At 50.4% G+C, this 23,548-nt stretch overlaps 1 protein-coding gene across 1 annotated transcript in view; it reads left to right on the plus strand.

Annotated features, from left to right (window-relative positions):
* Positions 1-23,548, plus strand: part of Sptb (spectrin beta, erythrocytic) — a 117,409-nt gene that overhangs the window by 59,325 nt on the left and 34,536 nt on the right. The window contains exons 3-15 of the mRNA XM_055595459.1: positions 6,461-6,612; positions 8,152-8,325; positions 9,211-9,302; positions 9,913-9,993; positions 10,309-10,424; positions 10,930-11,042; positions 11,834-12,021; positions 13,642-13,759; positions 14,527-14,685; positions 15,661-15,963; positions 16,570-16,720; positions 17,318-18,188; positions 19,666-19,803. Coding sequence (XP_055451434.1) covers positions 6,461-6,612; positions 8,152-8,325; positions 9,211-9,302; positions 9,913-9,993; positions 10,309-10,424; positions 10,930-11,042; positions 11,834-12,021; positions 13,642-13,759; positions 14,527-14,685; positions 15,661-15,963; positions 16,570-16,720; positions 17,318-18,188; positions 19,666-19,803 — 2,656 coding nt within the window. The remainder of the gene's footprint in view (positions 1-6,460; positions 6,613-8,151; positions 8,326-9,210; positions 9,303-9,912; positions 9,994-10,308; positions 10,425-10,929; positions 11,043-11,833; positions 12,022-13,641; positions 13,760-14,526; positions 14,686-15,660; positions 15,964-16,569; positions 16,721-17,317; positions 18,189-19,665; positions 19,804-23,548) is intronic.

The raw sequence follows: 23,548 nt of genomic DNA on the forward strand, positions 1-23,548 counted from the left end.
TCCAGCTTCCAGCCCCCATCCAATGTCATCCGCCTTAACCATCCTTATCTGGGCTACCTTTCATCCATAATCCTATAAGTACTTGCTTATCCTTCATCTGGATTGCTCGCTCCATCCTCGACATTCTTGGGGTCTTCCCTCCCAGCCCACATGGTTTCTTCTCCACACTAACCCATCATAGCATCCTCCTTCCTTCTCACTTTCCATCTGTCTATCTCCTTCCCATGGTTCTCCTGTTCCCAAAGCCCAGGAACCTTAGCCACGCCTACTTCCTTCCACCCTGCCCAGGTACAGGCCTTTTTTTTTTTTTTTACTAACCAATCAGGAATGTCTTAGGCAGGTTTACACATCAAGGATAGGATAGTAACCAAATCTTAAGAGCCAGTAATTAGCATCAAAATACAAGCATCAGACCAACCCCCAACATAAATGTTTTGCCTTCGTTTATATGTATGTATGTCGTATGTGTGCCTGGTGCCCATGTGGGTCAGAAGAGGGCATTGGATTCCCTGGAACTGGAGCTAAAGAGAGTTGTGGGCCACTGTGGAGGTGCTGGGAATCAAACTCAGGTCTTTTTCAAGAGAAGCAAGTGTTATTAACTGATGAGTCATCTCTTCAGCCTCATGTGTGTGCTTGTAATTTGTACTTCTACAAGCATCTGGATAGCTTTTTATATATTTGAAAGACTTTTATAGTTTTTTTTCCTGTTAAGTCTTTGTTTACATTGTTAATCATTTTTCTTTTAAATTATAGACATTTGTGCTCAGTTAGAATCTTGGCTGCAACAAACTAACTCTCTAGTTTGTCAACTCCAAGGAGAAAAGGTTTACTTTGGCTCACAGGTTTTGAAGCCAAAAATGTATCGACTGTGTTACTTTGTCCCTTTAGTAAGGTGCTTCTATGGAAGCACATAGTATATCGGATTTGTTGGCCTCACAGCCAAGATTTAGGTGCACACACAAGCAGTTGGGAAGAGCAAGATGGGAGAGCGAACATTGGGTCCTATAACTCCCTTTGAGAACAATACCTGTCTTAGTTCTGTTTCTATTGTTAAGACACTGTAGCCAAGGCGAGTTAGAGAAGAGTTTCTTGGGGAGGGTTAGAGTCCATGATCATCATGGCAGGAAGCATGGCAGCAGGCAGGTGGGCAAGCATGATGTTGGGGCATTAGCTGAGAGTTGACTTCCTCATCCACAAGTAGGAGGCAGAGAGAGCTAACTGGAATGCCTTGGGCTTTTGAAACCTCAAAGCTTGGTCTGCGTGACACACCTCCTTTTACAAGGCTACACCTCTTAATGCTTTCCAGAGAGCCACCAACTGGGATCCAAGAATTCAAATATAGGGCCATCCTCATTCACAGGAGGCTGTGAAAGCCTCCTGCTGGGCCCCACATCTTAAAGTTTCCACTGCCTTTGAGGAGCAGCAAGCTGTAGACTAGATTGAGCCTCTACTGCAGGGACATTTGAGGACCATTCCAGATCCAGACTATAGCAGCATATTTTTCAATGATGAAGCCAATTAACCTCTGTGATACACTGGCTGGCATTTCTCCCGATTAGTTTGTTCTTGCTCATAGTGTTCTATCCCCACACAAAACCTTTCAATACCTTTGAGCCTCCAATCTTTCATTTTCTGGCTTTGGTGTCATACTGACCCTCCACTGGCCTTGTTTTAAACAACTATTCTACCATGATTGATTACTGTATTTTTTTTGTAGTTTCATTTTGTACATTTCAGTTTTTGATTCAAATAAAATTCTTCCTGGAGTATGAAGTATGGATTTAATTTTTCCTGAGTGGTCATCTGCCTTTGCAAAAACTTTTACTGAACAATCTTTTCTTTTTCTTACATATTTGAAGCATACTTTTATCAGATGTTAAATGCCTATCTTTGTCAGGACTGTTTCTTCTTCACTGCCAAGGCTACCTTTCATATGATAATGCCAAGTTTGTGTGATTTTGAGTTTTCCATTTGCTCATAGTTTCTTTTGTAGTAGACCTTTGGGGTCTTTTAAGGTTGTCTCTATGTAGACTTTAAATACTTATTTTAAGATGTAACCTGAACCATTGTGTCTCTTTATTATCATTAGGGTCCTTGCAAATTAATACTTTGGGATGACCCTGCCACACCTTTCCTGGTTCCTTTTGTCTCGATAATTAAATTTAAACATTAAGACATTCCTTCTCATTCCCACTCATGCCCCAGTTCCGGTTCTTGCCTTCTTGATATCTGGGAATGGAATCCAGGGTCTTTTAGTCTATATTTCTAAGCTTCTCATTCCAGAGAGTTTCATGTCTAACTTAAAGCCCATTTTCTATACATATTCTCCTAACCTGTAGCTAGCCACTCAGTAGCCTATGAACAACCTTCCACCCTTGTCTGCTTGGGTTCATTTCCTCTCCCTGTTGCCCTCCCAAACTGCTTTTCTTCATGAAAACCTTTTTGACGACTCCAGTTGTCAAAATGACCCCTCTCCCCATTGACCCCATGCGCATCTATGCTGGGTGCTGTTCATCTGGTAACTAGTCCGAGAATGAAGTGTGTGCGTGCGTGCGTGCGTTCGCATGTGAGCGTGCCATTTATCAGAGTGGCTCACAGGCTGAAGTCTGGCAGGGTAGCCCAACAAGGGCTATCTCCCAACAGAGGGTTGACAATTCACTGGCTGTTCAGGCCGCAGACTGAAGGTCAGCAGTCCCAACCTGAGGCTGCATTCTTGGAGGATTTCCGGACAGCTGCTGGTCTTCAGTCTGCATCGGGATCCTGACGTACTTTCTAACACCAGTGAGGGAATGCCTCTCCACCAGAATAGATTACTTTGCCAGGGAGAGCGAGGGCAAGCGGTCGAAGAAGCAAAAGCTCCTTCCATGTCCTTCCATGTGGGCTGCCACCAGAAGGTGTGGCCCAGACTTAAAGTCTCCCAGCCTCAAATGAGCCAACCAAGAAAATCCCTCAGCTGGGCGTAGCAGTGCACACCTTTGATCCCAGCACTCCAGATATACAGGCAGGCATATCTCTAAGAGTTTGGGGCCAGCCTGGTCTACAAAGTGAGTCCAGGACAGCCAACTCTTCACAGAGAAACCCTGTGTCGAAAAACAAAACAACAACAACAATAATAATAAAATCCCTCACAGACATACTGAGCTGCTTAGGTTTTAGTTGATTCCAGATGTAGTCAAGTTGATCACCCTGATTAGCTGTCAGAATCATGTGAAAATGCACTTATTTCTTAAATGCCTGCAAAACATACTGCTGGTGAGTTTGTGTCTGTTTTTTTTGAAACAGATCCGTACTGAGAGAAGTGTGAGCCATTCCTCTTATGTCCCAATAATCTCTGGGGCAGTCCCTTGTATACAGCAGTGGTGGAAGGGCAACACCTTTCTGTGTGCCGGCACTTTTCATGTACAGCCTTGCTTGTCAGCGGGTGGATGTCTGAGGGATTCAGTATCACGGGTAGATTTCACTTCAAGCCAAACTTCTGAAAGGGAGTTGTGAGAGAGATCGCCTGTCACAACACCCTGACAGTAATTCTGGGTCAGACCTGATGGGGAAGAAGATGAATTTTCTAGGGCAGCCTTAATGCATGAGGGAATGTGTATGGCTCCAAGTTAAGGAGGAGCGAGAAAGGAAGAGAAGCAGAGGGGAATGGAGAGGCCATGCTTCAAAGCTAGAGAGTCATGAACCCATCCATGCTCTCCCCCCTCCACCCCCATAAGTAAGTACTGCAGTAAGGCGCCTGCAGAGCCTAACTGAAGCCTTCTCCTCCTCCTCCTCCTCCTCCTCCTCCTCCTCCTCCTCCTCCCCCCCCCCCCCCCCCTCCTCCTCCTCCTCCTCCTCCTCCTCCTCCTCGGTAGATATTAAGATTGTTGGGCCCCTGGTGAGCAGTAGGCCTCATGCACACTCCCCTCTCTTCCTGATCATGCTACCATGGTTCCCAGAGCCGCTGGCTCGGGGCCACTGGCCTCTCCTGCACTCAGACGTCTTCTGAGGAGTGTCTAGGTCCTGGGGGAGGAATGTGCTGAGCATGCCAGTGCACAGCAGCTAATGGAAATTAATCCCTACCCCTGGGCCCTTACTCTGCTTTTGATCATCATTAGCCTCTCGGAATCTTTCCTATGTCTCAACACTGCAAAGTGTTTCACGGTGCTAGGGATTCTGGGTAATCCTCCCCTCCCCTTAGACTAAGGCAGCCAAGAGGCCATCTGCTATGCTCCGAGCCTGAAACTCCGGCATCGGTGTGTGTGTTGAGAACTGAGGAGGGCTTGGGGTTCCTTGTGAGACTTGGGTACCAGTGTGCCAGCCCAGCCACCTGGATTTACTTCCTGTGTCCCTAACTGGAAGCATGTCCTCATTTGTTGCCAAGCACAGACAAACAGGGTTTAGCACCATGTAATGAACACTTTGGATTCTTACGAGCAGGACATTTAGGAAACAAAAAGAGGACCTTAGCTTTGGGGGGCACTCAGCTCTATGTGGCTAAAACCTCCAGTCCCTTGGAAAAAGGTTGTTTTTTTTTTTTTTTTTACCTCTGACTTAAGGAACAGGTCTAGGGAGGGCCTTGGGGATGGGGATGGGTTGTAGTTGGCTCTGCTGAATCCTAGCATACCCCAGAATAGACAGCTGCATTGTCCAGCACGTCTTCAAAACGTTGTGTGTGTGTGTGTGTGTGTGTGTGTGTGTGTGTGTATTGCTAAATATATATACAATGCTAAAGCAGCTCTTGAAATCAAGAAAACATTTTAATTTGCCGTTGACAGAAGGGCACATTGGGGATTTCCTTGGCCCCGACACCCAGAATGAGTGGATGACACTTAAGTTTTACATTTATTTAAAATCGGCACAGTGCTCCTCCATTTCATGGGAAGCTTATTTACTTCTAAACTACTTTAGAAGTGTTTATATGTGACTCACACACCCATCACGTTTCCCATAGAGTCTGTCTGCTCAGCATCGGGACCCTCCACCGGTCCTTGAGTTCCCTCTGACTTCCACTCAGTGCTGAGCACTTTATGGTTGAGCATTTCTTGAATGGATGAACAGACGAATAAAGACGATGAGTTCTTAATACTAAAATAGCCACGAAGGAGGAAGGAATTTAATGCTGTGAGTCTTGGAAGAGGCCAGCATCATGCCCTAGGGGCAGCACTGGCTTAACTCCTCTTTTTGTTGTGCTAAGCCTGATATTTAATAATTTCAAAAGCCAAGCCTTCCAGGGTTTGGACTCAGTTGAGCCCACATCTAGCCTCGTCTCCCAGTGTTGACGTTCCCTCCTGTGTCTGTCCTGTCTGTCTGTCTATCTTTCTCCCTCCCTCTCTCGATTCTTCCCCTCCCCCCAGGGATCCTGCAGGCCCCCAAGCCCAGACGTACTGTCAGGTCAGCTCCTTCCCTTAATCTTCAGACACAAGTGCCTGGGAGCCCACGGTCACACACTGTTCACAAAACCCAACAATGAAGGCCTTACTGTGTTTTCTTCTCTCCTGCTGTTTCTAGCATGTGTTTTGTTGTTTTTTTTTTTTTTCTCCTCTTTCTTGCTGCTTCTCTCTGCCATTCTTATCCTCTTTTTTTGTGCAGTCTGTCTTCTCTCAAGCCCTAGCCTGGATGCTCCATCACTGTTTACTTGCAGTGTGACATCAGGCCTAGCACAGGCCTGCCACATAGCACAACTGAATAAACGCTTCACTGGTCCCGTGATACAAGTATAGAGTGCCTGCATGCCATCGAGCTCCACGGCCTGAGAATGGAGAGAGTTCTCTGGGCCCCTGAGCCCACAGTCTGCAAGCTCACAGTCTTGTGGGAAAGACGTATATTCGGCTAATGCTTAACATTGAGAATTCAGGAATCACAAGTACACATGGGGAACCCCGAGTCAAGAAAAGCCCTCCTGAGAATTCTATCTGCCCTAATTGTAAAGGACAAATAGGAATCAAGTGAAGGGCATGTGGGAGAAGAGCATTCTAGGCAGAGGGGATGGATGGATGGATGGATGGATGGATGGATGGATGGATGGATGGATGGATGAGCTGGTACTCAAAAATCTGAATCAATGGAAGAATAGTGTAGAATTTTCTGCCAGACATTAGGAAACAGGTGGCTCAATCAGGGTGTTTTGCTACAGTGTATAGAGAGGGTGGTGGTGGAGGTGGCGGTCGTGGTGGTGGTGGAGGTGGTGGTCGTGGTGGTGGTGGAGGTGGTGTGGTGACGGTGATGATGGAGGTGATGGTGGTGGAGTGGTGATTGTCCTACTACCTTGGTTCTGTTGGCCTGCGGTCCCTGAGAATGGAGAGGCAGATGAGACAGACTTGCCAGAGTTGGCATAGATGCCCAGGAATAAGTTGGGATGATTGCAGCAGCCTCCTCTGCCAGGCAAGGATGACATTAGAATCACAGTAAAGCCCTTCTGCTCCAGGTCGCACCAGCCCTCTGAGCCCTGGGCATCTCACCCATGCCTCTTCTCCTCACACAGATGAGCGGGAAGTCGTTCAGAAGAAGACCTTTACGAAATGGGTGAACTCCCACCTGGCACGGGTGTCCTGCCGCATCAGCGATCTCTACAAGGACCTTCGGGATGGGCGCATGCTCATCAAGCTGCTGGAGGTGCTCTCCGGAGAGATGCTGGTAAGGCCCTCCTCTGCGCCAGGCTCCTCAGCCTGTGGCTGATGCCATCAACACCTCTTCAGGAAGGGCGTTTGCTGGAGCGCAGAGGGTTCCCTCGGCTCACGGGGGTTTTCCCTGTTCTCTTCGAGGTCCCGGCAGTTCTCATAATGTCAAGTGTTGATGGCTGACTGGGCTTTCTGACTTCCTCTCAGATCTCCTCGACCCTTATCACCACTCCCGTTCTTCATGTTCATTCCAGAAGCTATGCAGGCTTTGCCTTTCTCCCCGGGCATCTGGGGCTGGAATCTATGGGCCTAGATGTAAGAGCTGTTGGAGAAATTTGCATTCCCCTTACAGCCGAGAGGAAAGTGTCGGGGAAAGGCTGCTGTGTGCTTTGCCACAGGTCCAATCTGAGTGGAAACCTGGGCAGGGCTCTCGCTTGTCCCGAGTTTGGTGAGGTTGTACGCTCTGCTGCGTCACTACCTTTGTGACCTTGAGCCTATCAGGCAGGATCTTCTTTGCCTCCGCTTCCTCCAGGCGTAGACTGAGGTGCTGAGAGATCCTCAGGGTTAGAACGGAAAGTTTTCACCTTTTCAGCTCCTGGCTGCGGTTCTCGCTTCCCAGCTCACACTGAGACTTCACATGAAAGAGTTGCCTTCAAAAGACACAGTTAGGAGAGATAGGTCGAGCTGGTAGAGTCCATCCCTCAGGAATCACATAAGGGAAGCTGGGCGTGGCGGTGTGTGTGCTCTTGTAATCCAGCACTGCGGAAGTGGATGTAGGGGAATCCCTGGGGCTCCCGGTGAACAGTGACCGAAGAATGACACCCAAGGCTGTTCTCTGACACACACCTTCATAGCTACACACACATGAGCACCTACCCACACACCAGCATTAATAATGATCGTTCTGGCTGGGGCGTTCAGGGGAGGCAGAAGACTTGGTGGGGATGAGGCCGTTGTCCATCACCAATGTAAAACCCATTCCCACCATGGACTCGCCGTGAGAGTGGCTCTTAGAACTGCGCCTGGTGCACAGAAAGTACTCCGTTCGCTCTCTGTTATGTCACTGAGTTTGTTCGTCAGCGGCCACCCAGAAGGCTGTGTCAGACCCAGAAGGGCTCTCATGATGCCTGGTTGAATGCTTGATACAGGAACCTTCTGAATTTTGCTAAGAGGAAAGAGTTGAAGTGAGTGAGGAGGGGCTGGAAGGATGTCCCAGCAGTTAAGCACTGGACCTGGATTGAAGTCCCAGTGCCCATATGGCAGCCTAACATTCCAGTTCCAGGGGATCTAAGGCTCTTTTCTGGCCTCTGTGGCCGCTGCATGCACATGGTACCCTGATGTATTTGCAGGCAAAACACCCGCAAACATAAACAATGAAAATAAATAAATAAATGTTGGAAACAAAGGAAAAAAGTGTCAGGAGTGACTGTGGAACCTGGAATTTGTCCAGGAGGACGAAGGGCAGAGCTGATGACATCAGCTGATACAGGTCTCGGCCACCTCTGGTGTGACCGTGAAGTCCCTCCATATCCATGAGGCCATTGCTGTCTCTTAGCCAAGGCCCACCAAAGGCAAGATGCGTATCCACTGCCTGGAGAACGTGGACAAAGCCCTGCAGTTCCTCAAGGAGCAGCGCGTGCACCTGGAGAATATGGGCTCCCATGACATTGTGGATGGCAACCACCGCCTGGTCCTGGGCCTCATCTGGACCATCATCCTCCGGTTCCAGGTGGGCCCTATGGGTTGAAGAAACTGGGGAGGGGGGAACCTCTCAAAGCTGGGCAGCAGCTGAGGACCTTAGAAGGTGGTGTCTAGAGTGTGTTTTTGTACATCCAGGGAGGCTAGACGCCCACCCTACGGAGCGGTGATCACGGGATGGAGGGCCTGCATTCTTTACCATCCTGAGCAAAAGCTCAGGACAGCCGCCCGGCTAATCTAAACAAAAGTTGACTTGTAGCTAGGTTGTAGTCTGCCTCAGGACCCACTTTTTATGCCCTTTGCCCTTAGTGTGTAACTTCTTAGTTTTTGAAATGATTTGGTTCAGAAATGCAAAAATTGTGGAAGGAAGAAAAAAAGCTACCTTTATATTTTTAAACTAGAAACATCTTCTCATCTGAAATTCAAGGCTCTTCTCGCCTTGGCCCTTCCCCTCTGCCATAGGAGGCACCACTGTCTGCGCTCAAGGTGTGTCTCCTTCCCTCAGTTAGCATCATTTGGACACACCCTGACAGCCATACCCAGAAGTGTGCTTTACCAGCCGGCTAGCCATAGTTCAGTAGATCCAAGCTAGCATTCCGCCCAACATTCCTGTTGTTGTACCGTCTGTACCTTCAGAGAACGCTATCTCAGCATCTTATTGTCGGTTCCAAACTCCTGTTAGAGCTCTCTGATTAAAACTATCCCCTCCAATATAGGGTGCCACCTCGCTGTCATTTTGGTCGACTGAGGCAGAGAAGTAGGCAGCTGAGACCCAGGACCTTAGACGTGAGGGCCTTGTAGGGAAGAGTACCGCAGATAGAAAGGGGGACAAAGAAGAGGGACTCTCCCAGGAAAGCAGGAAGGCATAGAGCTGGATACAAAGGTACTCTTCTCTTTCCTGTTCTGCCACTCTCAGATCCAGGACATCGTTGTCCAAACTCAAGAAGGTCGTGAGACCCGCTCAGCCAAGGATGCTCTGCTCTTGTGGTGCCAGATGAAGACAGCAGGGTGTGTTTGCCCTGAAAACCTACCTTTACCCTGTTCCTCATTAGCCCTTGCTTCCCCTAGAGGGGTGGCTCTCAACCTTTCTAATACTATATACTTCCTAATACTTTAATATAGTTCCTCATGTTGTGATGAACCATAAATTATTTTCATTGCTACTTCATAACTAATTTTGCTACTGTTATGAATCATAATGTAAATATCTGATAGGCAGGATATCTGATGTGCAACTCAGATATGCAAGGGTTGTTTGATCCCCAAAGGGATTAGGACCCACAGGGATATCAGTCCCCCAGAACTATAGCAGCTTTGGTACAATTGACTCAAGTCTGTCCTGACCTGATTCTTCAAGGCCCGAAACTCAAGATTCCTTACCAAAGTTGCCTTTGGTACCTGGGACCAAAGTTACGAGTTACGAGCCACAGTTCTCTGGGTGTGTGTGTTGGGGGTTGGGAATATCTTTGCGTGGCCCAGCTGTATGCTCTTTTGTTGAAGCGGCTCATGACAGGCTAGGTCTATTCCTCTCCTGGAATGTGAGCACTCCCCTCAGAGACTTGTCTGGGACCTCAGAAGTATTTGTTTCTTAGTCTTAATGCTTTTCTCTCGGATGCAGCTACCCTCACGTCAACGTCACCAACTTCACCTCCAGCTGGAAGGACGGCCTGGCCTTCAATGCCCTAATTCATAAACACCGGTAAGGGGCCCCCTGGCGCCCAGCGCGGATTCCATGCTCTGCGCTTAACTAGAGGCCAGGGAGCCGTGTTGCTGCTTCTACCCTTGGCCTTCTCTCACGCTCCTGATTACCTCTATTTCCGTTCCTACTGCTGCTCCCTTCCTTCCAAGCTGCTGCTTGCAGCTCCCCCTGTCTCTTGCTCCCCACGTCTCACTTTGCTCGCCTTCCCAACTCCCTACATCTATCTGTCTACGCATCCTTGCTTCATGATGCAACTGTCCTGTACGTGGGACCCCCTCAGCCACCCCGTCTTACCAGTTCAGCTCTTGTCCCCAGGCCTGACCTCATTGACTTTGACAAGCTGAAGGATTCCAATGCCCGGCATAACTTGGAGCATGCATTTGACGTGGCCGAACGGCAGCTCGGTATCATCCCTCTCCTGGACCCTGAAGGTGAGCCACACCGACTGTACCATCCTGGGGCCGTCAGGCGGACGACCTCCTAGGGCTGGCCCAGGTGCCTGGCAAGCTACGGGCAAATGGATGTTGAGGTCAGCCAGGGCCCTGCTCTGCTCCTCAGCAATAAGCAGGTTTTCAGCAGACCCCTGGCTTATGGGGAGGGTCCTTGAGGCCTTGGATCCCCCCACCCCACCTTCATTCTGCTCTTGTAGTGTGTGGTTTTACTGTGGACCTCATCACTGTCTGAAATCAAAGACCTCTACTCAGTTCCTTTCTGCTTCGTTTACAACTCACCATGTAGCTGAAGCTGTCCTTGAACTCTTGATCTTCCTGCCTCTGCCCCTCACCTAGTGACTTCTCCATTTCCTGCCCAGTTAGTTGTCATTTGACGTGGATGGTTAAACTTGAAGATGGAGGAGGAAGTGGGGATAAATGCCCGAAACCTGACTTTCCCGGGCTCCAGTTTCCATGCTCAGAATGTGCCGTCTCCCTCTTACAGATGTCTTCACAGAAAACCCGGATGAGAAATCCATCATCACCTACGTGGTGGCCTTCTATCACTACTTCTCCAAGATGAAAGTGCTGGCGGTGGAGGGCAAGCGGGTCGGCAAGGTACAGAGCCGTGGACCCGGCGCACCAGCACCCTTCCTTTGTTTGCCGGCCATAGGCCTTGAGTATGAGCTCCCTGTCCACCCTAAAATCGTGGTGTGTGGGTCCCCAGCTGCAGTTTGGTCTTCAGAGCACCTACTCCCCAGTTCCTCGAAAATGAAAAACAAAACAAAACAAAACAAAAAAAACACTGGAGCTGACTCCAAACAATGTCCGTGTCTGTCCTGACAGGCATCAGCTCCAGGTCTGAGCCTGTGTGTGGAAGTCTGTGTCTCCTAGCCCCACCCCCAAGCACCACAGGGTCTGTTTTGGTGCTTTGGCATCAGGTGTCCCAGGCTCCCACCGAATACCAGACTCACATCCCTCCTTGTGGAGTGCCATGCCTGACTCCTTTTGCCTGCTGGGTCCTCAGCTCCTCAAGAGTAGACAGGTCCCCATCCATCCCTGTGTGCCTCGTGGTTCGCAAAAGGCTGCCCGGAACCCCTTGATTCCTGATAAAGTTTTAAACAAAGGCCCCTCCGGGGCTCTGCAAGCTTCCTGATCTTCTATAGGATTGAAGGAGGGGGACACTGCCACTGAACCTCATCACAGTCAGTGCAGGAGAGGGCGTCGCCTGCCTCTCCTCCATCCCTTTAGCAGTGTGGGCTCTCAGGGAACAAACCCAACCTAGAACACGGCAGAGCTTGAGAGACGAGGGAGCCCCCCTGTAGTTCACAATGATGGTAGGTCTCCTTGGTCGCACTGTAGGTGACATTTCCCTTCTGATGCGAATGAGTAACAAGACGGTTCCCTAGGTCATTGACCATGCCATCGAGACGGAGAAGATGATTGAAAAGTACAGTGGGCTAGCCTCAGACCTGCTCACCTGGATTGAGCAAACCATCAGCGTCCTGAACAGCCGCAAGTTTGCCAACTCACTGAGTGGTGTCCAGCAGCAGCTGCAGGCTTTCAGCACTTACCGTACTGTGGAGAAGCCACCCAAGTAAGGCACTCGGGAGAGTGGAGTCCTTGGGGGCTGAGAAGTCAAGAGCTTGGGGTTGGGTCCCACGAAGCATATCTGTGAGGCACATCCTTGAGTTCGATAGCAGGACATCTGTCCCCGTTCTACTTGGCTGCCTCACTTCCGTGCCCTCCAGCTTACTGACATTGATGAGTAACCTTTGCTTATAGACAAAGAAAGTGCTTTTCTAGACTCCTAAGGTCAACAGAGGAGCCATCTTGGTCTTCTTCGGAGAGCTGGTATTTAATGAGCCTGTCCCCTGAGCCATGGGTCTCTCTTCAGGCTGTGGCGTCTGTAGTATCAGCCCCCAAGTGCCCTGCACGGGGCCTTGTGGTCATCGAGTATGTGCGTCTTTCTCTTTCCCATCTGTCACCGCTCATCAGCAAAGCGCTAAGCCTGCTTCTCAGGAGCCCTGCCTCGCCCCACCCCATGTGTGCACACACAGCCACACATGCACCAGTAACCGTGCCCACGCCTGTTCATTCATGAATAATGACTACAGACGTATACAACCACACATAACTACTCGAGCACGTACAGATACAGCCATGCACATGCGTGTATGCAAGAAGCCACAGCACATGTTGCGAGCACATGCACGGCCGTGTGGGTACACATAGCTATGCAGGCACATACGTACATACGTGTGCGTTTACAAGGGTGCCCACACGCACGTGCAATCAGGAGCTCCAGGCTCCCTGCTGTTAGTTTGTCTATCTCTGAGAAGAGGCTTCCAGCTCATCAACGACACCCTCTGTTTCTTCCTTCTCTCGTCTCACGCTCTCCATCCGGGTCTCTCAGATAGGGAAAAGTGAGACACGGAAGCCCAGGACGTTCTGTAACCCTGGAATCGGGTTTCCAGTCTGACACTAACCCACTTTTAATGTCCTAAATTCAGAACTGATAACATCAGGCCCAGTATACACAGCTGTTACCCTCTTGGCCGAACCGGCAGGGCTTCAGGGCCTGAGGCTTCCTAAGCACTTCTGAGCACGGAGGAATGTTAGGCTGGGCACACAGCGGATTCCTCGGTGCTGTGTTCAAGAGTAGAAGTGGGTAGACTCTCGGTACATGAGGAAAGGTGAAGTGCACCCTTTGTTGGACCTTGCCCTTATTCCCCTCCTGCCCCTTGAACACATCTGGCCTGTAGGACTGGGGAGAACCAGCTAATTGAGATTGGGGTAAGAGTTGTTTTCCATGCGGTATGTTCTTGTGTGGATAACACTGCTTCTGAGGTTTGACTGACTAAAAACGATTTGTCTGAAAAGCCTTCATTTGTAGGACAGAAAAGGGTTTCTTTGTGTGGGTTGGTAAAACTTGGTTATTTATTAGAGATACCCAAATATTCCAGTTGACTAATCCCCGTGGAAGCAAATGAGTGCTCTGATAGCCATTGCATTTTCTCTGAACTGAGGGTGTAAATATGAAAATTCTTATCTGATCCCTGTCAGTGAGAGACAGATATCTTGGCTTTCCCTGACTTTAAAGGAAGTATGCTTTGCTTTCTAAGATCTGTGATGTCAGGCTTTCCACACTGACTTCAGCAAACAGTTTGTCTGTGAGGACCTCAATACCAGTATCCCGAAATTCTCTTCCCCACAGATTTCAGGAGAAGGGGAACCTGGAAGTCCTTCTGTTCACCATCCAATCCCGGATGAGAGCCAACAATCAGAAAGTGTACACGCCCCACGATGGGAAGCTGGTGTCTGACATCAACCGGGTATCGTGGCGATCTGAATTGCCCATCTGAGCTCCTGAGGAGGAGTTGGGGGCTGGCCACTGAGCAGGGCTAGACCTGGTCACTTTATTTGGCATTAATTACATGCTGGCTATTTAGGGGAGTCCTCTGAATGTCTCTAAAGAGGTCAGACTGTGCTCCGTGCCCTTCACATTTCGGTCTCTTGAGGCACCCAGAATCACTCTTCGGGGCCATTTTTGGTAGCCTGTCCTCTACGGAGTCTTGGAGTTTAGAACATTAATTACGCGTGACAGAAGGAAAATGCTGTGTGATGTTTCAGCGGCTTGGAGACTTAGCACCATCTGGAAGCTCTGATAGAATGGGGGTAGCGCTTTGGTCAACAGGGATTTGCTGAGTATCTACAAAGGTGGAAAACACTGTATTATTAAGCCAGTGTCTTGAGGCGGGCTTAGGGGGCGGTGAATCTGGGAAGTCTTTGACTAAGGCATGGTGACACACGCCTTTAGCCCCAGCTCTCAGGAGGCAGAGGCGGGCAGATCTCTGTGAGGTCGAGGCCAGCTGCTCTACAGAGCGAGTCCCAGGACAGCCAAGGCTACAAAAAAACCCAAAAACAAACAAAAACAAAAAATTAAAGGACTTTTACTTAACATTAAACTGCCACCACCTTACCCCATAGTGGCAGAATCTCCCTCAATTTATACAGTCATTCCAGTGTCAGGTACATGAAAGACAACCCCAAGCTCCCAGATTCTTCCTGTTCCCCAAGAATTCTCCTCTGCCCCATGCAGGCCTGGGAGAGCCTGGAGGAAGCTGAGTACCAAAGGGAGCTGGCCCTGAGGAGCGAGCTCATTCGGCAGGAGAAACTGGAGCAGCTGGCGCGGCGCTTCGACCGAAAGGCTGCCATGAGAGAGACGTGGCTCAATGAAAACCAGCGCCTCGTGACCCAGGTAAGGGGGGCACGCCATGGCAGAAGAGGGGAAGTGCTTCAGGGCCACCCCTGTTGACGGAATTGGAGCCCGAGCCAGTCTCAGGAGCAGCCAGAGAAACCCCTCCTCAGCCTTGCAGTGTTCGGCTGGATTGACCCTATGGCTGAAGAGAGACCCTGAAGGATTTAAATCTGGCTCTTTCTCTCTGTGTCTCTCTGTTTGTCTCGTTGGAGGTCTGACCGCGGACCTTGCCACACGTGAGGCGAGAGTTTCGCCACCGAGTTACACTCCCGGCCTGTATTAAGTCTCCTTTTGTAGAGTAGAGCCTCACATACTGGAACGGGACCCCCAAAGTGTCTTCTGATGGCTGTAGCTTGAGTGTAGACCCAGGAGTCAGCGTTGACATTAACGCTTCTTCTTTGGGGACGGGGTTAAAGCAGAGCGCGCCTTTTGGTGTCTCGGCCACCAGGCCTGGATCATATTTCACTGGCTAACAGTCAACCCCAGGGCTGATTTCCCCATCGAGCATCTGTTCCCTCCCATTTAGAGCTTAGAATCAAATTAAATTCTGCCTGTTAAGGGGATCGCGAGTGTTCTAAGAGCATTGGAGAGCGTGCGTGCGCCCCAGATAGTACGTGGGTAAACCATCTGTTTACAGCGATGTGGGATCCTGGCCGAGGCGGCCCCTCCTCGACCAGAAATGGATAGATGCTCTCAAAGGATGGAAAGTTGCAGAGGACTCCGTAATGAGCACTAACCTCACCTGTGTGTGGGGCGCAGAGAATAATTGGGGACATTTAGAGGTACTTGTGACTCACGGAGAAGCTCAGCTCTGATAAGACAGGCCGCAGGGGACAGCAGGGATCACTCCTTTGTAGAAATGTGCTTTTCCCATCTGGTTGCTGTGCCTCGGGGAGTCCTCGAGTCTGAGCCCAGGGGAACCTGATTGAGCTGCTGTTTTGTTTGTTGTTTTTGCTTCTCCTCCCCCGGGGGCAGGATAACTTTGGGTATGACCTGGCAGCTGTGGAGGCCGCCAAGAAGAAGCACGAAGCCATTGAGACCGACACGGCTGCCTATGAGGAACGGGTGAAGGCCCTGGAGGATCTGGCGCAGGAGCTGGAGAAGGAGAATTACCACGATCAGAAGCGCATCATCGCCCGCAAGGACAACGTCCTCCGGCTCTGGAGCTACCTGCAGGAGCTGCTGCGATCCCGGCGCCAGAGGCTCGAGGCCACCCTGGCACTGCAGAAGCTCTTCCAGGACATGCTGCACAGTATCGACTGGATGGATGAGATCAAGGTGGGCCCCGGGGCCCACCCCACACCCCGTTCTGTAGTCCGCACGTGCGTGCTTCCTTAAATACCTGCCCTCCGGTCATGTCTCTTTAGTCACAGTGGAGAAAGGACAGATACGTCACCAGCCCTTGTTCACAATGTTTCCAATATTGAGGAATCCTGGTTAGTGGTTGCCTCAGCATCAACCTGCAGGAATTAGAAAGAGGTAGATGGGTAATGAGATGCCCAGAGAATCAGGCTCTGGGTAATTGGGCTTCAACTCAGGTTAGAATGCAGACTCCTCTCTGCACAAGGGGAGACCAAAGAAGTCTGAATTCTCTCCCCCTGCTGCAGGAGGTCTGGGAGGAAGTCTGACGTTGACCACAAGCTTTCTAAATCTAAACATGCCCAGGCTGCAGACCTTGAAACGGATGCTGTAGATGAGAGTAAGGTCTGAGGTTTCGTAGGACAGTCCAGGGGAGATTCCAGAGGGCATCCTTGTGTAGGAAATCCTGCTCTGTAGCATCAGAGCAGCAGCCGCCTCGCCCAGCTAAGATGCACACACCCCCTCTGGCGATGTCTGCCCTTCCTCTTCACTTCACTTTGTTCCTCCTACCCTGCCCACGGCCAGGCTCACATCTTGTCTGCCGAATTTGGGAAGCACTTGCTGGAGGTCGAGGACCTGCTCCAGAAGCACAGGCTAATGGAGGCCGATATTGCCATCCAAGGGGACAAAGTGAAGGCCATCACAGCGGCCACCCTACAGTTCACTGAAGGGAAAGGTGAGGCGGAGAGGGCCCCCTCCGCTGAGGCCACTCATGGGAGACCCCACCATTCTGGACCCAGCTTTAGAATTCTGTCTCTTTTCCTCGGGTGATGGTGTGCAAAACTTGAAGGGTAACGAAGCTCTCCCAAGGGCAGGCTGTTTCGACAGCCCATAACCAGGAAGACGTCCACAAGCACCATAAACAGTCATCTGTCTGTCTTCCGTTCTTTCCGCTAGTGTCTGAGACTGTGCTTCCAGTTTCTTGTCCTGAACAAGAGGGTTCATTACCTCCTGGAGATGTGTAACCGAGTTTTTTAAGATCTCATGTCATGTACATTTCTACAAGAACTGACTCAACTTTTAATCTCCCTTGTTCCTGACGTTTCGTGGGAACCAGTTATAAAGAATCTGGCCAGTCCTTTGAGTAACTGAGAACCCATGCATCTAATCCCAAAGGACCTTGTAGGACTGGAGACACAGCCCAGTGGTAGAGCGTTTGCCCGGCATAGACAAGGTCCCCAAGACCCTGAGAGATGGAAGCTTTGCGATTGTGTGCTCCTGACCTGAAGCTCGCCTATAAGCAAATCCCTTCCCTTTCTTTGTCTTCCTCCAGGGTACCAGCCTTGTGACCCCCAGGTCATCCAGGACCGTGTCAGCCACCTGGAGCAGTGCTTCAGTGAACTGAGCAACATGGCGGCCGGACGGAAGGCTCAGCTGGAGCAATCCAAGAGGCTCTGGAAGTTCTTCTGGGAGATGGATGAGGCCGAAAGCTGGATCAAGGAAAAGGAGCAGATCTACTCCTCCCTGGACTACGGCAAGGACCTGACCAGTGTGCTTATCTTACAGCGCAAACATAAGGCCTTCGAGGACGAGCTCCGTGGGCTGGATGCCCACCTGGGGCAGATCTTCCAGGAGGCCGAGGGCATGGTTGCACAGAAGCAGTTTGGACACCCACAGATCGAGACCCGGGTCAAGGAAGTATCGGCCCAGTGGGAGCACTTGAAAGAGCTGGCTGCCTTTCGAAAGAGGGACCTGCAGGATGCGGAGAACTTCTTCCAGTTCCAGGGCGACGCGGACGACCTGAAGGCCTGGCTGCAGGACGCTCACCGGCTCCTCTCCGGGGAGGACGTGGGGCAAGATGAAGGCGCCACAAGGGCCCTGGGGAAGAAGCACAAGGAGTTCCTGGAGGAGCTGGAGGAGAGCCGCGGGGTGATGGAGCACCTGGAGCACCAAGCCCAGGGCTTCCCCGAGGAGTTCCGAGATTCCCCGGATGTAACGAGTCGCCTGCAGGCCCTCAGGAAGCTCTACCAGCAGGTGATGGCCCAGGCAGATGTGCGCGGACAGAGGCTGCAGGACGCCCTGGACTTGTACACCGTGTTTGGGGAGTCAGACGCCTGCGAGCTGTGGATGAGCGAGAAGGGGAAGTGGCTGGACCAGATGGATATCCCGACCACGCTGGAGGACCTGGAGGTGGTGCAGCACAGGTCAGAGAGGCTCAGCCTTTCACATCTCCCCACCCAAGGGCTGGGCCTAGACCCACCCTTCTTTGTTACAAAGTTGATTTCTATTCTGACTGTGGAGCCTCCCATTCTTCACCCACTGGGGCTCTCATAGTTCCTGAGACAAAGGTTGGTTTGTTTGTTTTTTATTCAGTTGCTTCTCAGCTAGAGGAGTCTTTGCTCAGATGAATTCTGAGCATGGAGCACAGGAAAAGTGGAGGTGCTGTGGCCGTATGGGCCTTGAGAGGCTGGGATTCGGTCATCTCTAACTCTCTATGCTAGCCCCTAAGCCAGAGAACCACAAGGAGCCGCAGAGACCAGTTTATAAACCACAGGTTTCCAAGGCCACTCCCACTTCTGGTACTCCGATTCCATCAGCACCCTGGACAGGGGTTGGGGCATGTTCATGCTGTGGAGGGGGTGATCTTGCTGGGGTGGGGGTGGGTGGCAATGCTCAGGCTGAGGAGGATGATTCGAAGGCAGTGGATGGAAGGGTGCTCCAGTGTTGGCTGCAGGACATGTTCAGGCTGTAGATGAGTGGAGGGGTCTGAGGATGGAGGAGTGGTCAGGTGATGGAGAAGTGTGCTCCAGCTGTGGATGGAGGCAGGTGTTCAGGTTTTTCGACATCTCAGCAGCCTAGCACAGAATCCAAACATCCTGGAGAAGGAGGAGCTGCTCCCTGGATCAGTGCCAAGACGGTCCTACACTGACGCTGGAGCAACGGTCCTCAACCTTCCTAATGCTGCAACCCCTTAACACAGCTCTTCATGTTCACCTCCCCCACAACCAGGAAATTATTTTTGTTGTTACTTCATAACTGTAATTTTGCTACTGATTTAGGAATCATAATGTAAATATCTTATGTTTTCCAATGGTCTTAGGCGACCCTTGTGAAAGAGTCATTTGACCCCCCCAAGGGGTCACGACCCAAGGGTTAAGAATCACTGTGCTAGAGGGTACTGGACTCTTGCCAGAAAAAGTTGGCCTCCTTCCCTCCGCAGCTCTCCCTTACCCATCCCAGGGATGGAGCTTCTGCTGATGGCAGGGTGCCTTTCAGCCAACATTTCTGGGTGACAGAATTAGGGTCGAACAGCAGCCAAGACAGTGGATGTATGGCAGATGGTCCTTGGGATGACTGAATCCTTTGCCGACCCCAACACTGAAAGCCCTTTACAGCCCGCTCTGCTTCAGGCTTTTCTGTGGCGCTATTATCTGTATAGTAAGGAGCCATCTGTCTCCTAACTTGGTCCAGAAATACCAAGACATAAAATTGAACCCGTTGAACCAAAAATTAGGGTGTACCAGCATATCTGTCTCCTTTCTCCCCCGTCCTCGCCCCAAGGCAAAAACATTCAGGATGCAGAGGGAAGAAGCAAGAACTGCACATCTGGAGACTGGGAACCACTGGAGACCATAGGATCTGCTGCCGCTCACTGCTCCTCGTGTTCTCTGTCCATCTCAGGTTTGACATCCTGGACCAGGAGATGAAGACACTGATGGCTCAGATTGACGGTGTGAACCTTGCTGCCAACAACCTGGTAGAGAGCGGCCACCCACGCAGTGGGGAAGTGAAACAGTACCAGGATCGCCTAAACAAGAGGTGGGGAGTTGGCGGGGTTTGGGTCTGGGACGTTTACCCCCAGCACCCGACACACACCTAGGGAAATGGCCCGAGCTTTAAATGTTCCAGTCTTTTTCTGCCAATCTTGTTGCTAGTCCTGGGGGATACAGCAGCAAGGGGGAACATCTATTGTTTCCTCAGATAGAGGGATGAGATGAGAGCCATTCCCAAGCCTTTCTAGCTCTTTCTGAACGCTTGCTGGCGGATTCAACTCAGCTGTTCTAACCTAAACTCCATTCCAAGCTGACTGATTCACACCGGCTTCCGTTAGCTTCTGACTGAATTGCTCTGCTTAGCCTTAAACTAATTCTGGCAATACATTTTAATCATCTGGCTCCTCCTTAGGCTTGTTGTCTTCACGTGTGTCCAGCTTGTTCTCTCTTCAACCTGTCTGTCTAAAATTGTCTCAGTAGGAAACTCTCAGTTAAGACTCCCTCTTTCCCTGCACTGCCCTTAAGTAGCCTCTCCTTCCTGTCTTGAGAGTTGGGCATAGCCTATCTCCGACTCATCTGTCAAACCTTTCTCTGATTCTTCATATTGTCTGCACCTAAATTTTCCAACATTGCTGCTTCCATCCATAAGCTAACCTTGCCTTCCTTGTTTGGGATTAAAGGTGTGCAGGAAGGGTGTGTCTGCATGCCAGCCAGATCACAAGACCTAAAAGGTCTTTAGATGTGATCCCTTGCCAGAGCAGCCATGTGGCTGGATTTCAAATTTTCTCTACAAAAATCTCTGTCACTATGAGCATCAGGGAGGAGTGTTTGTGAGGCTTTGAATGCTGTGTCTGGAGAAGAGGGTGTTTGTCCATGCACCTGTGATGAAAGAGACGTTCTGAGTGTGCAGATTGTTAGGGTAGGTCACGTGGTACTTGTGCCATATTTCCCCAGACACTCCTGGACATGGGAAATTGCTTTCTGAAAGTTCTTAAGTACTGTCCATAAAAGAATGCCCCTGCCTGGGCCAAAATGCAGCCTCGATAATAAGACTGGCTTGAGTGAAGAGAATTAGCAGGGAGCCTTGAGCAAGCTTCATGGTTGGAGCGAAAATCAGGCCCCGAGGAGCCTTTAGAGAGGGGCTGCTTTCAGAGCAGGGCATAATTGCTCGTTATCTCCTGGAGGCTCTTTGAGGACAGAGAAAATGCCTGCAGTCTCTGCTTTTCCCTTAGCCCTGCACATGCAGCGTTTCATGGTCACGCCAGCTCCCTAAGCCCGGCCCCTTCCATGTACTTGCGGGTGAGCTTTGCACTGCCTGAGGTGGTTCAGAAGGTGGACTCAGGGAATGATCAGCTGGAAAGACTTGGATGGCACTGTGGGGTCTGTTGAGAGCCTGTTGGGAACACCGAGCTGAGTGGGGTGCTCTCGAGCCACTGGAATGGGGCTGACCACCTCAGCATCCAAGGATGGGGCCTGCAAGTCCACAGGTTCCTTTGCAAGGTTTATACAGAGAAGGATGCCTCTTCACTGGGCCTAAAGGCGCTGTCTGTGTGTGAGGATGGGAGAGGGAGGGAGGCAGGGAGAATTTTTTGGAGCTGCTGTTTAAGTGAAGCGATTAGATGAGAAACCTCCAGGCAGGAAAAACTTACAAGCTGTGCAATGCATTATAGTCACGGTGGGCTGACATTTACGATGGCTAAGCCAGGCCTCACCTCAATCGAAGAACACTGAGGCAGTTGCCACTCTCAGGTCAGAGAAGAGCTGAGGTGTAGAATGATGAAGTAGTTTCCGTTAGGTCCAGGAGTTGAGAGAGGGCTGAAAATCATCCAGCCCAGCAGAGAAGCGGGGGCCACTGCTTTACCATGGAGTCCGCAGCTTCTTGGGTTAGAAAGTTTGGACTGATGTTGAACGGCGGCAGTCTGTCTTTTTGGAATTTTGACATATCGATTGTGGCTCAGCTCCTCAGAGACAGCGAGACTCGCCCCAGTTCATCTCACACTCATGCTGGGCCTCCACCAAAGGGCCACTTCCTGCCTCTGTTCCTCTCTCTGATGCGCTTTTTCTTCCAACTACGTATTCTAAAACCTGGCCGTGCTTAGGCCAGGCCAGGTTCATTTGTCAAGTGAAAAATACTCCTTCCTTCTTTCCTTCTCTCCTTCCTTCTCGCCTTCCTTCCATCCTTCTTTCCTTTGTACTGGTTCTGATCTTTGTATCCTACCTTGCATTTGTTTCTTAAAGGTTTATTAACTTGTGTGTGTATGTGTGTGTGTGTGTGTGTGTGTGTGTGTGTATACCATATTCACACCTGTACCCCCAGAAGTCATGGAACTGGAGTTACACACGCTTATGAGCTGCCATGTGGGTGCTGGCAACTAAACCGAGATCCTCTGCAAGAGCAGCAAGTGCTCTTAACTGCTGAGGCATCTCTCCAGTTCCTATTACCTTGTAGTTAAAATTACAGCTCTGAAATGTGCAACACCAGGAAGACCTTACTGGAAACGTGTCATTAGGCAGCTTTGTCACTGTGTGAGCATGGTAGAGCGTACTGACGTAACCTCAGCGGCCTAACCTCCTACACACCCGGCCTCTACGGTGCATATTCTGTTGCCTCCAGGCCATAGTGAACAAAATAGCCTGCGATGAGGCTGGGGGTGTAGGCTGATGGTACAGTGTGCTTGGTATGCACAAAGATCTGGGTTCACTTCCCAGGACCACTATCAAAACAGTTACATCAGGATTAGATCAAACATCAGGAAAGCGATGCCATGAAATGACATCCTAAACATAGCGTACATGAGGCTGGGTCTGGCCAACACAGCATTTTAAGTGGAATATGCACCCAAAATAACAGTAACAAGCATAGCGTGGCAAGTACATAAACCAGTAGCATCACCATTCATTATTATCAAGCACAAAACATGGGGAGCAAACAGGAAGTAGAGCAAGACCTCCAAAGATTCCACAGCCACTCACAGACAGTGCCACCAGCGGGGGACAAAGCATTCAAATGCCCAAACCTATGAGAGTCATTTCTCATTCGAACCACCACATCCCGCCCCTTGACCCCAGAGACTCATGCCATATTGTAGTGCAAGATGCATTCAGTCCCTCTTCATCTAGCTTCAGAAGTCCCCTTGGCCTCTGAGTCTCAACACTGTTTTAAAGTCCAAAGTCTCTTCCAAGACTCAAGGCAACCTCTTAACCGTGACCCCTTGGGAAAAAAAATCAAATGATAGAATTCCAACATATAGTGGCCCAGGGTCTGCATTTCTATCCCAAAGGGGAGGAAGGGGGCACAGGAAAGAAATAATAGAACAAAGCAAAACCTGGCAGGGCAAATGCCAAATCTTACAGCTCTGTGTCCAGTGGCAAAGGGTAGATGGCTCTACTCCTATGGCTTTGCTGCCTGTAGCATACTTCTCTCTCTTGGGCTGGTTCCACTCCCACATCTCCGACATCTTGGGGTTTCCAATGCAATCTAGGCTTCACTTCCACAGATTCCTGCAATGACCTCTTAAACTTGTCTTCTCAGGGCCCCCGTGAGGGTTTCCCCCTGTCAAAGGCTGCCTCCAGGTATCAGTCGCTCTTTGAAACAATGAAGGAAGAATCCATGACCCATGACCCCTTCAGTCTTATATCCTTCATCACTCGAAACCCAGCACCATGTGGATGATACTGCCAAGTTAGGCTACGAGCTCAGGACGGCCCCTGACCCCCTTAAAATGTATAAACAGTGCTTTGGCTTGTGTGTGTGTGTGTGTGTGTGTGTGTGTGTGTGTGTGTGTGTGTGT

The sequence above is a fragment of the Psammomys obesus genome, unplaced genomic scaffold (assembly GCF_907164565.1).
Source record: "Psammomys obesus unplaced genomic scaffold, mPsaObe1.curated_primary_1811, whole genome shotgun sequence".
Lineage (NCBI taxonomy): Eukaryota > Metazoa > Chordata > Mammalia > Rodentia > Muridae > Psammomys > Psammomys obesus.